The sequence below is a fragment of the Canis lupus genome, chromosome 5 (genome assembly GCF_003254725.2).
Source record: "Canis lupus dingo isolate Sandy chromosome 5, ASM325472v2, whole genome shotgun sequence".
NCBI classification, from domain to species: Eukaryota; Metazoa; Chordata; class Mammalia; order Carnivora; family Canidae; genus Canis; species Canis lupus.
Genome location: NC_064247.1, coordinates 71242543 through 71256327, shown reverse-complemented (window position 1 = coordinate 71256327; position 13785 = coordinate 71242543). Strand labels below are relative to the sequence as shown.

Here is a 13785-nt window from a genome sequence, read left to right as displayed (position 1 = left end):
ACTCCTGCATACAAGCCACATCCAGACTAAGCAAAGAAACATCAAAACCAGAGCTCCCCTACAGCTTCCCCAAAGCAGGCAGAGTGCTGTGAAGGTGGCAGTGGGGTCACTGGCTACAGACTTGGAAGCCTGGCTTGGAGCCGGGTGATCCCTGGTAAATCTCTACAAATCTTTTTCCAGCATTTGCGTGTTTAGCCCTTCTCAAAGTGTGGGGGAAATTCCTATGCACATTTCCAAGGGAGGTATGTTAGCCTTATCTAGAAGGCCAGATTTAATCATACTCTTGCTCATCCTTAATTCAACTAAGACTTTGGCATGGCTCAGAGGTACCATGTGAGAAGTGGGCTATGGCATCAGAACTCACAAAATTGTCAAGATGCCAAGAAGACAACCATCAGACACAGATTCCATATCCAGCTAAACTATCATTCAAAAGCAAGGGTAAAAAAAGTAGGCATTTTCAGCAAAAGAATGTTTACCACTCTTAGACCCTCACTGAGAGAATTTAAAAAGGATACACTCAGAAAGAAAAACTATACTCAGAAAGCTAAAAACCGGACATGCAAGGAGTAACAGCCAATAAAGAAACATGGTGAATGTGCTGATAAATCAATATAAGAATGACTATAAAATCATCATACTGATTTTGACCAAGGAGGCTGAGGGTTTGCACAAGGGTAGAACTGGAGTCCAGGCGGTAACAGCATGTCAGATGAAGAAAGAATGATGACCACATGCCAAGGTTCTAGGTCTGGGCGTGATGGAGAGGTGAGGATGATGTGGAGGCTTCATTATGTGTACAGAACTTAAGGATAATTTCTTAAAAGTACATGGATTACAATGAATGGGGAGGGGGCTAAAATAAAGAAAGCTCAATCACTCAATCCAACATAACTGAGAGAAGGAGGAAAAATAAGTGAATAGGTGCAGAAAAGGCATGGTAAGAGAAAACAAGGCATGCACTTGCCTGGGTGGAGCTGAGAGTCCAACTGGGGAGACAATAAGTGAACAGGCTTTTAAGGGATTGTTAATAATTTTTCAATAGGCATAATCATAGGGTACAATGGGAAAATATTATGGGAGCCATGTTTTAAAAACTATACTTTAAAAATAAAAAACCCATTTATTAAGTGCTTGGAGGTGCCAGAGATTGCAAGAGGTAATTTCCACATATTTTACTCCAAATGAAAATCCCACATAGGAAGGAATGGTTTTCACATCTTGCAGGTAATGCAAGGGAGACTCAGAGAACTGGTGTGAAGCCGCCTGAGGTCAGTAGCAAGAGCCAGAACCATGGTACAAATCTCACCCCCAAATCCCTTCTCTTTCTACCACTCCAAACTTGTTGGATGACTTAAATAAATGGGTGAATTTTAATGGGAAAAAAAATAGGGCTGGATGTTTGAATGGAGAATCTCCCAGCTTGTGCTCTGTAAGGATGGGAGAGGCACTTTCCATTCTAACAGGGTATAAGCCACAGATTCATTTTGAACATCAAAAACGTGAATAGGCCACTATCTTGTGGGTCCTTTAATCCATCTGCCTCCAGAAATAGACACGCTCTGAATGATCCATGAACTCTATTTCTCTGAGAGGCAAATAAAAGAAAACCCACTGTAAAGAGGTGCACTGCCATTCCACACAGGATTCAGAGTGGCCTCCCTCTCTGAGGTCACAATTACTTGTCAATTAGTAAAGACAAAATCAAACAAAACAGCCACCTCCTTTATAAATTAAATGGAAAGTAAATTTGTGTTACATTCATGTGAGAAAAGTACAAACTATTTTTTTTTTAATTTAAAGACTGTTATATCTAGTTAGTACAGCTCTCCTTTGCCTTTCTCGTATCGATAATCCAATTTGGACTGATGCTTCTACCTCCTTGAAGGACCCCAAATTGTAAAATATAGCTGGTTTGTTTAAAGTAAAACATTCTAAAACGATTGCTTCTTTGCTACATATTATGAAGCCCTCAATACTTTCTTGTTAGACACTTGCTCCAGATGTCAGCATCTTCTAGAGAAAACACACTCCCCCTGCCCCCTTCTGCACCTTCTGCACACTCCCCCTTCTACCTTCTGATCTCCATGGGTTGGAGCCAGATAACCAAATTCACTAGGAGTGGGTTGAAAGGGGGAGTAGACCAGAGTCCCTTTCTCTGCTTCCTCTTTCCTTGCGGAAATCAGCCACCCAGGGCCCATCTCACTGGTAAGCACCTTCATGAACGTGTGCCCAATTATCCCTGACTAAACGCAAACTTTTCCTTCTCCCAACACCCCAAATGTCCCTGCTATGATACTTGTGACAATCCCCCTTGTCAAATGTGAGCATCTTTGCCTCACCTTACCTCCTGCTTGATTTAAATCCCTGATAGGCAGCCTCTAAGATGGCCTTCAATGATCCCTTCCATGGTAGTCACATGCTTGTGAGTGCAGACAGACCTCATGACTCACATCTTACCTCAAGGTACAGCAAGAGCGGCAGGATGTCCCGTTCAAGAGAGGACTGGCATACAAAAGGACATGGCTGTCCTCCTTTGCTCTGTCTTCCCCTCAGAGCTCCCAGTCTGGGGAAGCAAGCTACCATGTCCAGAAGAGCACATACAGAGCAGCCACATGGCAGGGGACTGATATCTCTGGCCAGTGAGGACCTGCCAGCAGCTGCCTGGATGAGAATGGAAGTGGATCCTCTTCCATTGAGCCTTCAGTAGAGACTACAGCTGCAGACAACCATGCCTTGACTACAGGCTTTGAGAGACCCTGAGCCAGAAGCATCTAACTGAGCCATGCCAGGATTCTTGATCCACAGAAACTGTGAGATAACGTTCATTGTTTTAAGATGCTAAGCTTAGCGCAATTTGTTATGCAATAATAGATAACTAATACAATTCCTTAAAAGCTAAAATAGTCTTCTACTCATCTGTATAGCCCTTGTAACACCTAGTCCAGAATTTCACACATAAAAATATTTAATATATGTTTATTGAATTGAAGGAGTTGCACAGTATTTACCTCCTCAAGAAGTTTACAGTGTAATGGAGGGAACCAGACATTTAACAAATTATCACAAAAATACATGTACATTAACAACCATAACAAGTTCCAGAAGGGAGGGGTGAGTGATGCTGGGAAAACTCCTGAGAGGAGAGGCAGATGTAACCTGGGAGGGAGCTAGGGGTGGGCAGTGAGGAGGGATCCCATGGATGTAGTGATTGAGCTGAGTCCTGAATGGAATGCAAGGCCACTAGACAAGGAGGAAGGAAAGGATGTTTCAGTCAGAAGTACAAGTATATGTAAAGGCCCTGGGGCAGGTGTGAGCATGAAAGAAAGCTAGGCTGGTTGGAGTGCAGGAGAGAAGGGAGAGGGGATCCCTGGGTGGCTCAGCAGTTTAGCGCCTGCCTTTGGCCCAGGGTGCGATCCTGGAGTCCCGGGATCGAGTCCCACGTCAGGCTCCTGGCATGGAGCCTGCTTCTCTCTCTCCTCCTGTGTCTCTGCCTCTCTCTCTCTCTCTCTCTATCATAAATAAATAAATCTTTAAAAAAAAAAAAGAGAAGGGGGATGTGTAGTATGAAGCAGGGAGGCTTACAGCAGTGGGCAGCTCAGAACACAACAGCCTCATTTGCCTCATGAACAGTTTTGATTCTTAAAGCAAATGGAATCACTGTCGTATCTGAAGTATGTGCGCGTATGTGCGCATGTGTGTAGAAGGGGTGACTTGATCAGATTTGCATTCCTGGCAAATTACTCTGCCCTGCCCACCTTGAGGAGAATGGATTACAGGAGAGGAAACATGAAAGAGCATGCTTGTTAGTAGGTTATTACAACAGTCCAGACAGTATATAATGGTCATGATGGAAACAGAGAGAAGAAAGCCTATTAGTGGGCTATTCAAGGATTAAAGTTAATAGGCCTTGGGGTTTGGGTGTGTATGGTGGGTGTGATCAAGAGGGTATGAGGTATGACTCTCCCATGTCTGGTGTGCTCCCATGGACAGTGGTGGTATAGTCTGGTTAGGCTGGGAGCACTGCAATAAACTGGGAGTTGAGAGGGCTTGGGGTCTTTTCTTAATGGGGTAGTAGATGGGCTTTTAATCACCAACACTTTGGGCAATCTATTTTGCTGGTTCTTTCCTAAAGGGGCATTTTCATTATTTTCCTGGTTCTTTGCTATATTCCAGACAGGAGCAATATTACAACACACCCGCTAGCCTCAGAATCTAGTTAACACACCCAGAAATGTATGAATTTCTGCCCATGAGGCCAATCCAACCAATGTCCCATATACAACTAGAAAAGGAAATCCAATTATGCTATGCAGGGTGGCCTCGTCCCAGGTGCTCCATGAATAAGTAAGGCTGGGTCTGCTGGAGGCCATTAAATCACCTCTGCTTCATCTTAACAATGACGGGAACATTTACAGAACGCTTTCTATGTACCAGGCATTTTGTGAGCCTCTTTGCAGACATCATCTCTAATCCCACAAGCAAGGTATCCTATAACTTCTATAAATGAAGAAGCTCAAAGAGGTAAGGTGACTTCCCAAGGCAAGCTAGTAGAGGCCTGGAGAGTGGAATGTAGTCTACTAGACTACAAAATCTATATTCCTCTGGTACCACCATCTCCACTTCTCTGGAGTCTTTCTTTCAGGGCTACTTTACCCAGTTGGCCAGCTTATCTAGGTAGTCAATCTGCTTTGGTTGTTGAGATAGCTAAAAACACCAGATCAGTGTTTTTTTTCCATTTTCCTCCCGTTCTGTTACCAACAGGCACCAATTAGGAATGGAACTCCTAATTAACCAAGTCTACATCTCAGGAGCTGAGAACCTGTGCACCTGATGACATCAGCTGGAGGCCACACATCTTCCGTGGTGAGTAGGCAATGGTTAACACATAAAGCTGCTCCAAAGAGACAAGATGAACTCCATATTCATTCTATTTATTGAAGGAAAATGCTGTGCCTTTTAAAAACATGCTTTTAAAAAGTAGTGAAGTAGGAAAAATCTAAGAATCATTACTTCATGAGGATGTTTCATGACGAGCTTAAACTAACAAGGCTTCCAGGTGTATAAAAATGTGAAGGGCAACCTTTATGGTAAACCACAGAGTTCTCTACTACAGAGAATCCTGAGGTGGTTTCTGAAGGTGGAAGAGAGAGACCCCAAAATAGCACACTTATGGGGGGTGGGGGGGGCAGAAGATGATCACAAACTGCAAAGGCTTTAGCTACATCTCTTCCTTTATGGCGATCATTCCTGACTGCCACACCCACAGTCCCTTGAGGGAACTACAGTTTCTGTAAGTCACAATGATAAGATATGTGATTACAAGTCCGAGGACACAGTACCTCCTGCCCCACCCCACTTGCTGGGCCTCCCCGAGCATACTGGATACACTGGGCCATGTCAGACCACCCTACCAAGCCCAGTCAGGGTGGACGGCCACTCCTTAATTGTGTCACTGTGGTTAACCCACTCCTGTGGTTAAGCCTCTGTGTCTTCATTACTACTATGAAATCAGAGTGCAAGATATCACAGGACAGGGAAGGGGAAGTGTGGACTTTGCTGTCTTCAATGGGCCAGGTGCTGGGCTGACTGTGAGAAACAATATGGCAGGCACAAGTGGCAAGGGTCCTGCACCCTGAAGCTTACAAGACTCTAGGCCTAAATTCTCTAAATCTGTGTTATCTTGTTAATAAGAGGTGGACCATAAGAATTCTACATCAGAAGGGTCCTGGGAGAAGAAATGGGAAAAACAACAAATACAAAGCACAAAGAGCTGCTGGTAGCTGGTGCTGTCATGGTTTTTGCCATTTACCCCTCCTATGGCAGGGTGGTCTAGTTGGAGAGGGCTTCTTGGATGAGTCTTTTCCCACATTTGCACCATTGAGAATCTCTTAAAAAATATTAATCGGTTCTTCACTGTTCCCCCTCAGTACCCCAGATCTTAAATGGTGCTATGTAACGGCAGTGAGTATTCACTGTATCCCCATTCTGTTCACCTAAAATATAAGCATGATTAGCATTAAAAAGGTAAGGTAGAAAAAACAGGTAAAACAGACTTCATCAAAATTTTAAACGTCATACATCCAAGGACACTATCAAGAAAGTAGCAAGCCACAGAATGAGAACATATTTTCTTTCTTTTCTGTGTGTGTGTATTTTTTTATGGGAGTTCGATTTGCCAACATATAGCGTAACACCCAGTGCTCATCCCGTCAAGTGCCCTCCTCAGTGCCCATCACCCAGTCACCCCATCTCCCCCCACCTCCCCTTTCACTACCTCTTGTTCGTTTCCCAGAGTTAGGAGTCTCTCATGCTCTGTCACCCTTACTGACATTTCCCACTCATTTGAGAGCATATTTTCAAATCACATATCTGATATAGAAGTCTTAAAACTCAACAATTAAAACAATTTTAAGATTAGGCAAAAGATGTGAATAGACAGTTCTCCAAAGAAGACAGACAGATAGCCAATAAGCTCATGAAAAGATGCCCAACATCGTTAGTCATCAGAAAAATGCACATCAAAATGATGGTGAAATACCACCTCACACCTGCCCCACCAGCTACGATAAGAAGAACAGACAATAACAAGTGTCGACAAGGATGCAGAAAGACTAAAGCCCCTGTACACAGCCAGTGAAAATGGAAAACAGCATGTGAAACACAGTCTGGCAGTTCCTCAGAAAGTGAAATAATTTCAGAGTTACCATACAACCCAGCAGTTCTGCCAGGAGGAATATATCTGAGAGCACTGAAAGCACATTCACATGGAAACTTGTACACAAATATTAGTCCTAACACAGTAGTCAAAAATGGAGCCAATATAAATGCCCATCACTGAACAACTGATGGACAGAATATGGCACATCCACACAAAGGAAACGAAGGGAGCAATGACGTGTGCTACCCAGGGATAAACCTCGAAAACATCATGTTCAGTGGAAGAAGCCAGTCACAGAAGACCACATACTATACTCTTCCATTTATATGAAACGTCTGGAATAGGCAAATCTGTAGGGAAAGAAAGTAGATCCGTGGTTGCCAGGGACTTGGCAAGGGAAGATGGGGAGGGGATGCTAATGGGCATGGGGTTTCCTTTGGCGGTGATGGAAATGTGCTAGAACTAGATCATGGTGATGGTTCTGTGCCCTTGTGAATATGCTGAAAAAAGTACATGTTAAAAGAGTGAAATTTATGGTATGTGAATTATATCTCAATTGAAAAAAAAAAAGTAACTGAGCTGAGTATGATTTCATCCAAAGCAAAGAAATTTGACATGCTTAGACAAGCCCAAGATATGGTGTTTGGATTCCAGGGCTGCCCTCTGACTAATTCTGGGACGCTGATCGGTTTTCTGAATCTCTCCATTTACCAAGGTCATCATCTGTAAAATGGGACAGTATCATTACCTGGTCACAAAGATCAAATAGATAATGTATGTAAAGTGATTAGCACACTGTGTCCTACAGTCAAGTCCGCATGTGCGATGCTGGCTTTTGTCATCGGCTCCCCGATGGAACAAAGAGGAAGCTGGTGCCCCACTCTGCATGAGAAGCCCTCTCCAGCCTGACCCTCCCCTCCGGTCCCTGCGTCTCACCTCGGGGGTCAGCGCGTTGTTGTCCGAGGTCTGGCTGGACAGCAGGATGTGTGTGAACCCCTCTTCCTTCCGCACGACAATGTCCCGAAACCTACAGTTGCTTTCATTCTGGCGGACGCTGTACCTGAGCCTCTTGTCAAAGACATAGTCCTTCTCTGCTTCCAGCTTCCTCTTCACGGGGCTGTGCAGGTTTAATCCCCCGTTGGTCAGAGCAGAGCCTTCCAAAATCAGATAACCAAAGTGAGAAACTGACATAGGAACAATCCCACAAGAAGAGGGTGATCACAGGATGTTCAGATTGGATATGGCTGGGACCCTCACACACCTTCTGTTCTTGGGTGAAGGGCCCAGGGATGAACTGCTTCATCTCCAAACCTGAACTAGGACAGAGAGAGTTCTCTGTGCATGGCCCCAGAAGATCCTTGATCCCCCGCCCACACATCTACCCATGAACCTCCGCCTCTGTTCATACGACTTTAGCAGCAAGGAAACCACTACTTTGAAAACTGATGGCCACAAGACGAAACAAACCAAAACACTGCAGCTGTATTCATAATCACCAAAAACTGGAAGCAACCAAAATGTCTTTTAAGAGGCAACTGAATAAACAAACTGGTACATTTGTACAATGGAATATTATTCAGCAATAAAAAGAAATTAGTTATCAAGCCACAAAAGTATGCAAATGAATCTTAGATGCATATTGCTAAGTGAAAGAGGCCAGTGTGAAAGACTACGCACTGCACAATTCCAATTACATGACATTCTAGAAAAGACAAAAGCTTAGAATCAATCAAAGATCAGTGGTTGCCAGGTATCAGGTGGAATTAGAGGAGGTGGAGTAGGTGAAACACAGGGGATTTCTGAGGGCAGTGAAACTACTCTATGGGATACCACGATGGTGAATGTGGGACATGAAGCATTGGTCAAAACCCAAAGAACTCTGCAGCACAGACAATGAAGCTTAAAGTATGCAATTTAAAATTAAATAAACTTAGGAGACTGGAGGGATCCAAAGATGGCACACAGAATGTGATCAAAGAGTCACACTGTATGACAAATGCATGCAACGACCTCACGGAAGGGGGTGGGAGGACCTCACAACCTCAGAAACTCTAGGAATGACTAGAATCTGTAAAACTAAAGACGAAATAGCTCACAGAGAAACAGCGTGCTCCAGTTGGCAAAGCCGATTCCCATGGAGTTGGGTGAGAGTTCAGAATTCTGACACCATTACTCATGGTATCAACCATGGGTGCCACAGCTGAATGGGTAAGTAAACAGACAGGAGGATGACAGGAGCAATGCTTCTCGCCACTGGAGTGGGAGTTTACAGATGAGCATGGGTGGGAGGCTAGAATGATCTGGGTAGCAGTAGATTCAGTGTGGAAGGCATCAGTATGAACTCATGTTTAGCTGAATACAGATACAGACAGTTACATTCAGACATAATTACAGTTACATATGTGGACGCAGGACAGTATACATACATGTATTTCCTCACTCTGTTAGCTGAAAGGGCCCAGAACCATTGACACCCCAATAGGAGCAAGCACACCGAGGGCCCAGATGTTGGTGTCTGATACCATTCTCAGTTAAAGGAACCAGGATTCCCTGAAGAAATGGTGGATTCCAAGCTTGGGGCAGGAAACACACAGGATAAGCTTGTAGTGGTGGAAAGGAAGGAAGTGGTAAAAAAATTAAAAATAAAAAAAATAACCTCCTCAGTGAAGAGACATGTCAAAAGGACAGAGGAGCCAACTGAAAGCACTCTCAATGGCCAAAGGTTGAAAAATTTGAGGAACTGAGAATTGCATTATAACTGAAAGCAAAAATCAATACCTGTGAGTCCATACTGATGTCAGTAAATGATCAAATTAATAAATGAAGGGGGAGAAGAGACAAATCTCCCATGCAGGATTCCAAACAGTTTATGTAGATTCTCTGCCCACAGGGAGGTGAAGCCTAAGTGTCCCCACTTGTTAAGTGTGGGCTGTGCCCGGTGACTTCCTTCCCCATGGCACAGCATGTAGAGGGTCGGGGGACAGGCGGTGTAACTGGACAGTGGAGAAACCTGGCTGGGGTAGACGGAGAAGACAAAGCCCCTTCAGCCAGGTGACGGAGACCAGCATCAACAACGATGAGTCACAGTGATGGTGTGTGCCCCCAACACCATGTGTGGTCTTCCTCCCAAAAACCTACAACCCCAGTGTAGGCATGAGAAAAAGACTGAACAAATCCAAATCAAGGAGCACTCTACAAAATAATTCATCAGTGCACTTCAAAACTATCAAGGTCATCAAAAACCAGGATGATCTGTCACAGCCCAGAGGAGCCTAAGGAGACACGACCACGCATTGCAATGTGAGATCCTGGTAGGATCCCAGAACAGACATTAAGGCAAAATCTAAAGAAACTTCAATAAAGTAAGGACTTTGTTAATGACAACGTATCATTACTGGTTCATCAACCATAGCAAATGCACCATACTAACATAAGATGTTAATAAGAGGAGGGAGCTGAGTGTGGCATATAGAGAAACTCTCTGTATTGTCTTCCCAATATATCTGTTAAGTCTAAAACTATTTTAAAAAGTGAGGTTTATTTGATTTGATTTGATTTGATTTTAAAGTTGAGTTAATAATAATAATTTTCTGGAACGCCTGGGTGGCTCAGTGGTTGAACAACTGCCTTCAGCACAGGGCGTGATCTCGGGGTCCTGGGATCAATTCCCACATCAGGTTCCCTGCCGGGAGCCTGCTTCTCCCTCTGCCTCTGTCTCTGCCTCTCTCTGTGTGTCTCTCATGATAAATAAATAAAATCTTTAAAAAATGATAATAATTTTCTAAAACCCCACAAAACAGTTCTTGGGTAATTCTGACATGCAGGCAGCTTTGAGAGCCTGGACCCGTGCTTCTTTCACTTGGGTGTGCATCAGGATCACCTGGAGAACCATTAAAAGTCCACCTGCTGGGCCATACCCCAAACTGCTATCCCTGCTTCAGCAACCAGGCTCTGCAAACCAGGGTCCAGACAAACGAGGGAGGGGACCATCCATCACCATCACCAAGTACCCCCCCTGATGCCCAGGTGAGCCCTCTGCTTGAATGAACGCTGGTGAGGGTCTGAAGATCTTGTTGAGCATCCTCCACCTGCTGGGTGTGGTGGGTGACTGGCCCATGCAGGATGGAGCTGTGGGGATGTAGGAGGAGGTACAAGGAAACAGAGAGGGAGGTGTTGGAGCCTCTCATTTAGTTTTTGGCAGGGATGCTGGAACCCAATCGAAGCTGGCCCCTTGAAGTCCAACCTGCACCCTGCTTAGGAAAATTATTACATGGACAGAGTGAACAGCCACCCTGTTGGCTGATCCTCTGAGAGCAGGTTATGAGTATGAAGAAAGGGAACATATTTAAAGGACCTAGGACACAGTAAAGCAATGAATGAATGGTGGCTCTTACTTCCATGATCATTATTGCCTGGCTCAGTACACAAGTATTCCGGCAGTATTTTCTGCATGAACCCTGTCTCTCCAATAATACAGTAGGCATCTTAAGGGCAGGACCACTGTCACACACAACACAGCCCAACACAATACTTGTATACCAAGGCATTCACAGGAATTATTCCTTGGCCCCTGGAGCCTTGGGTCACCCTGGGGGTGGATTCAGATCCTTACTAAGCTTCGTGGGTCTCAGAATCTCAAGAACCAAGTCAAAGGCAGGGAGCAGGAAATGACACCCCCCCCCCGGGCCCCCTGGGAGGTCCCAGCATGCTGGGTCCCAGCCAGGTGAGCACCCAGCCACAAAGTGGCACAGAAGCTGCAGAGCCTGTGTCATCAGACAGCTTCCTTGAAGCCTCCTCATCTTGTACTTTCCCATTACTCCAAGCAACTGGGCTTTGTCAAGCCCTATGATGCGGGTAAAATGATTCAATGAACTCCGGAAAGTAAACGCGAGCATTTAATTAAAAGGCTGGTGTAGAGGGAGCTGTTTCTTCAGGGTTAACCTCAAAACCTTCAACTCCTCAGAAGAGCTTCCTAATTGGAGCTGGCCAGGGTTTCTGTAGCAGTCCAGGCAGATCCATGCCATGGCCCGGCTGGCAGAGGTAAGCGCATCATAGAAGCCGCCCTCGGAGGACACCGACTCCTGCCCGTGAGAAGTCAGAACCTCAGCGTGGTTCTGCAGGCCCGTGCGCACCAGCGCCTTCCATATCAAAATCCTCCTGCCCCCACCCCAACCAAGTCAAGGCGCTAATTAACAATTATATGAGAGAGGAGGAGGTGAGGCTTATCTTTTGTGAGCAGTTCTATATGTTGTCTACAGATCTCTCAACAGCCCTATGAAACTGCCTGTTTTTGTCTACTTTGCAGGTAAAGAAAAGTGAGTAACTTGCTGGAAGCCACAAAGATTTTAAATGGTATAGCCAGGAATGGAGTCAGCTCTCTCTCGTTTTATTTATTCATTTGAAATCTAATTATTAAAAAAAAAAGAAATCTATTTATCACCTTCTATGTATGGGCCAGCCAGATGCCAGATGATGAGATCCAATAAAAATCAGAGAAATAAGGTCCCTGCTTTCACAGAGTTTGCTTCGTGTCGGGGAGATGAAAAGTCAACAAATAAACTATTACCTAAAATCGTGACAGATGAGAAAATAGAGAGTGACATGACAGAGAATAATGAGGGTGGTGATCTCTGTAAATCCAAAGCCTGTGATCTTTCTGCAAAGGCACAGGATAAAGCAGCCCCCAAAGGACCACCTGACCAAATAAATCATATAACTATCTGAGGAAAACAGAACTGTTTGTTCTCCATCAGGACACTGGGCTCACATCTCTAATGGTGACTTGGAGGATGTATCATCTCTGGGCCAAATAAAAGAGCAGAACCTTCTTGGGGGCCTGAATTCACATCTGAAACTAAGTGGCTAACACGGGCCCTGCATTTTAGGAGGTGCAGAGGAGAGCCTCATCCCAGAGCCCCTCAGATGCTGCTGTCACATGGGGCTGCCCACAAGGCCTCTCCCCTTCTGTGGCATCATGCTTCCTGAGACTGTGGCAGGCTGACCAGGAAAACACCATGGGACACAGTACATGCTAGAAGCATGGAAGTCTAGGGCTTTGCAGCCAGGCAGCATGGAAATTCCAGCCCTACGTTTGCTAACTGGGAGAAGCGAGGAAGCCACATGGGCTCTTGAGCATCAGTCTACTTGATTAGAAGATGGGGCCAACAGGACCTGCTTTTCAGGGTTGTTTTGAGTTCAGTTAAAGAGCCAATATGGTATTAGCAAGTGCCCAACTCATCCTAGGCACACAAATGTCAGACCCCAAGTCATTCCAAAAAAGAGAAATAAACTGGTGAGTCTTCATAGCCATGCCCTCCTCCTCCCAAGACCCAGGAAATGGAGTTCTCGGTAGAGCAGACTGCCTGCCCTGTGAGTCCATAAACCAGGTTGAAACCCAACAAGGGGTCAGCGTGCAGACCCCCACACTCCGTCTCATGAGCTGCAAGGCTGGGTGGCTCACTCACCCACTCTGTGCCTCTATCACCAAGTGTGGATTGGGAAAAAAACATTCCTGCTTCACGGGATTGTTGCCAAGTAAAGGAAGTGATGGCTGCCGCATTCCTGGGATGCAGGACAGTTTCCTTCCTTCTTTTCCCTTCAAACCTTCCCACATTCCTTCCTTCAGAGTAAGTACAAAGGAGCATTTGACGTTAAGAAGTTTCCATAAAATTACGCTCTGACACAGCCCCTGTGCTCCAAACACGCGGAAGTGGCAGATAAATACCGGGCTCACAAACAAGATAATCATCTCTGTGTGTGAGGTAGAATGTCGACACAAAGCACTACGGGGGACTGGGAGTGCCAGGCAGGAAGTACATCTAAGGGCGGCTAAGACCAGTGTCCCACACAAGATGGGATAGGAGACCTGGGTCCAGCGCTTGACTCCAGGGGATATCACGAGGCCTCCTCCACGAAGGCAGAACAAAAACAAAGCTACGAGCTGCCCCTGGCCAAGCTGTACTGGGAGCTCCAGGCCAGGTGGAGGCAGACACAAACTATCAGGGAGGAAGTGAGGAGAAAGAAGGCTAAGAAAATCAAAACAAGAATTTCCCTCTTAAAATGAGTCAGTACACCTAAATTCTAAAACCTAAAGACCTCTAACGCTTAGAAACCTAGCCAACAAA

At 45.2% G+C, this 13785-nt stretch overlaps 1 protein-coding gene across 4 annotated transcripts in view; it reads right to left on the bottom strand.

Annotated features, from left to right (window-relative positions):
• The window catches only part of CDYL2 (chromodomain Y like 2), a 270014-nt gene that overhangs the window by 20487 nt on the left and 235742 nt on the right, over positions 1-13785 (bottom strand). For all 4 annotated transcript variants that reach the window (XM_049110683.1, XM_035716605.2, XM_025426934.3 and 1 more), the window contains one exon: positions 7598-7815. In XM_049110683.1, coding sequence (XP_048966640.1) covers positions 7598-7815 — 218 coding nt within the window. The remainder of the gene's footprint in view (positions 1-7597; positions 7816-13785) is intronic.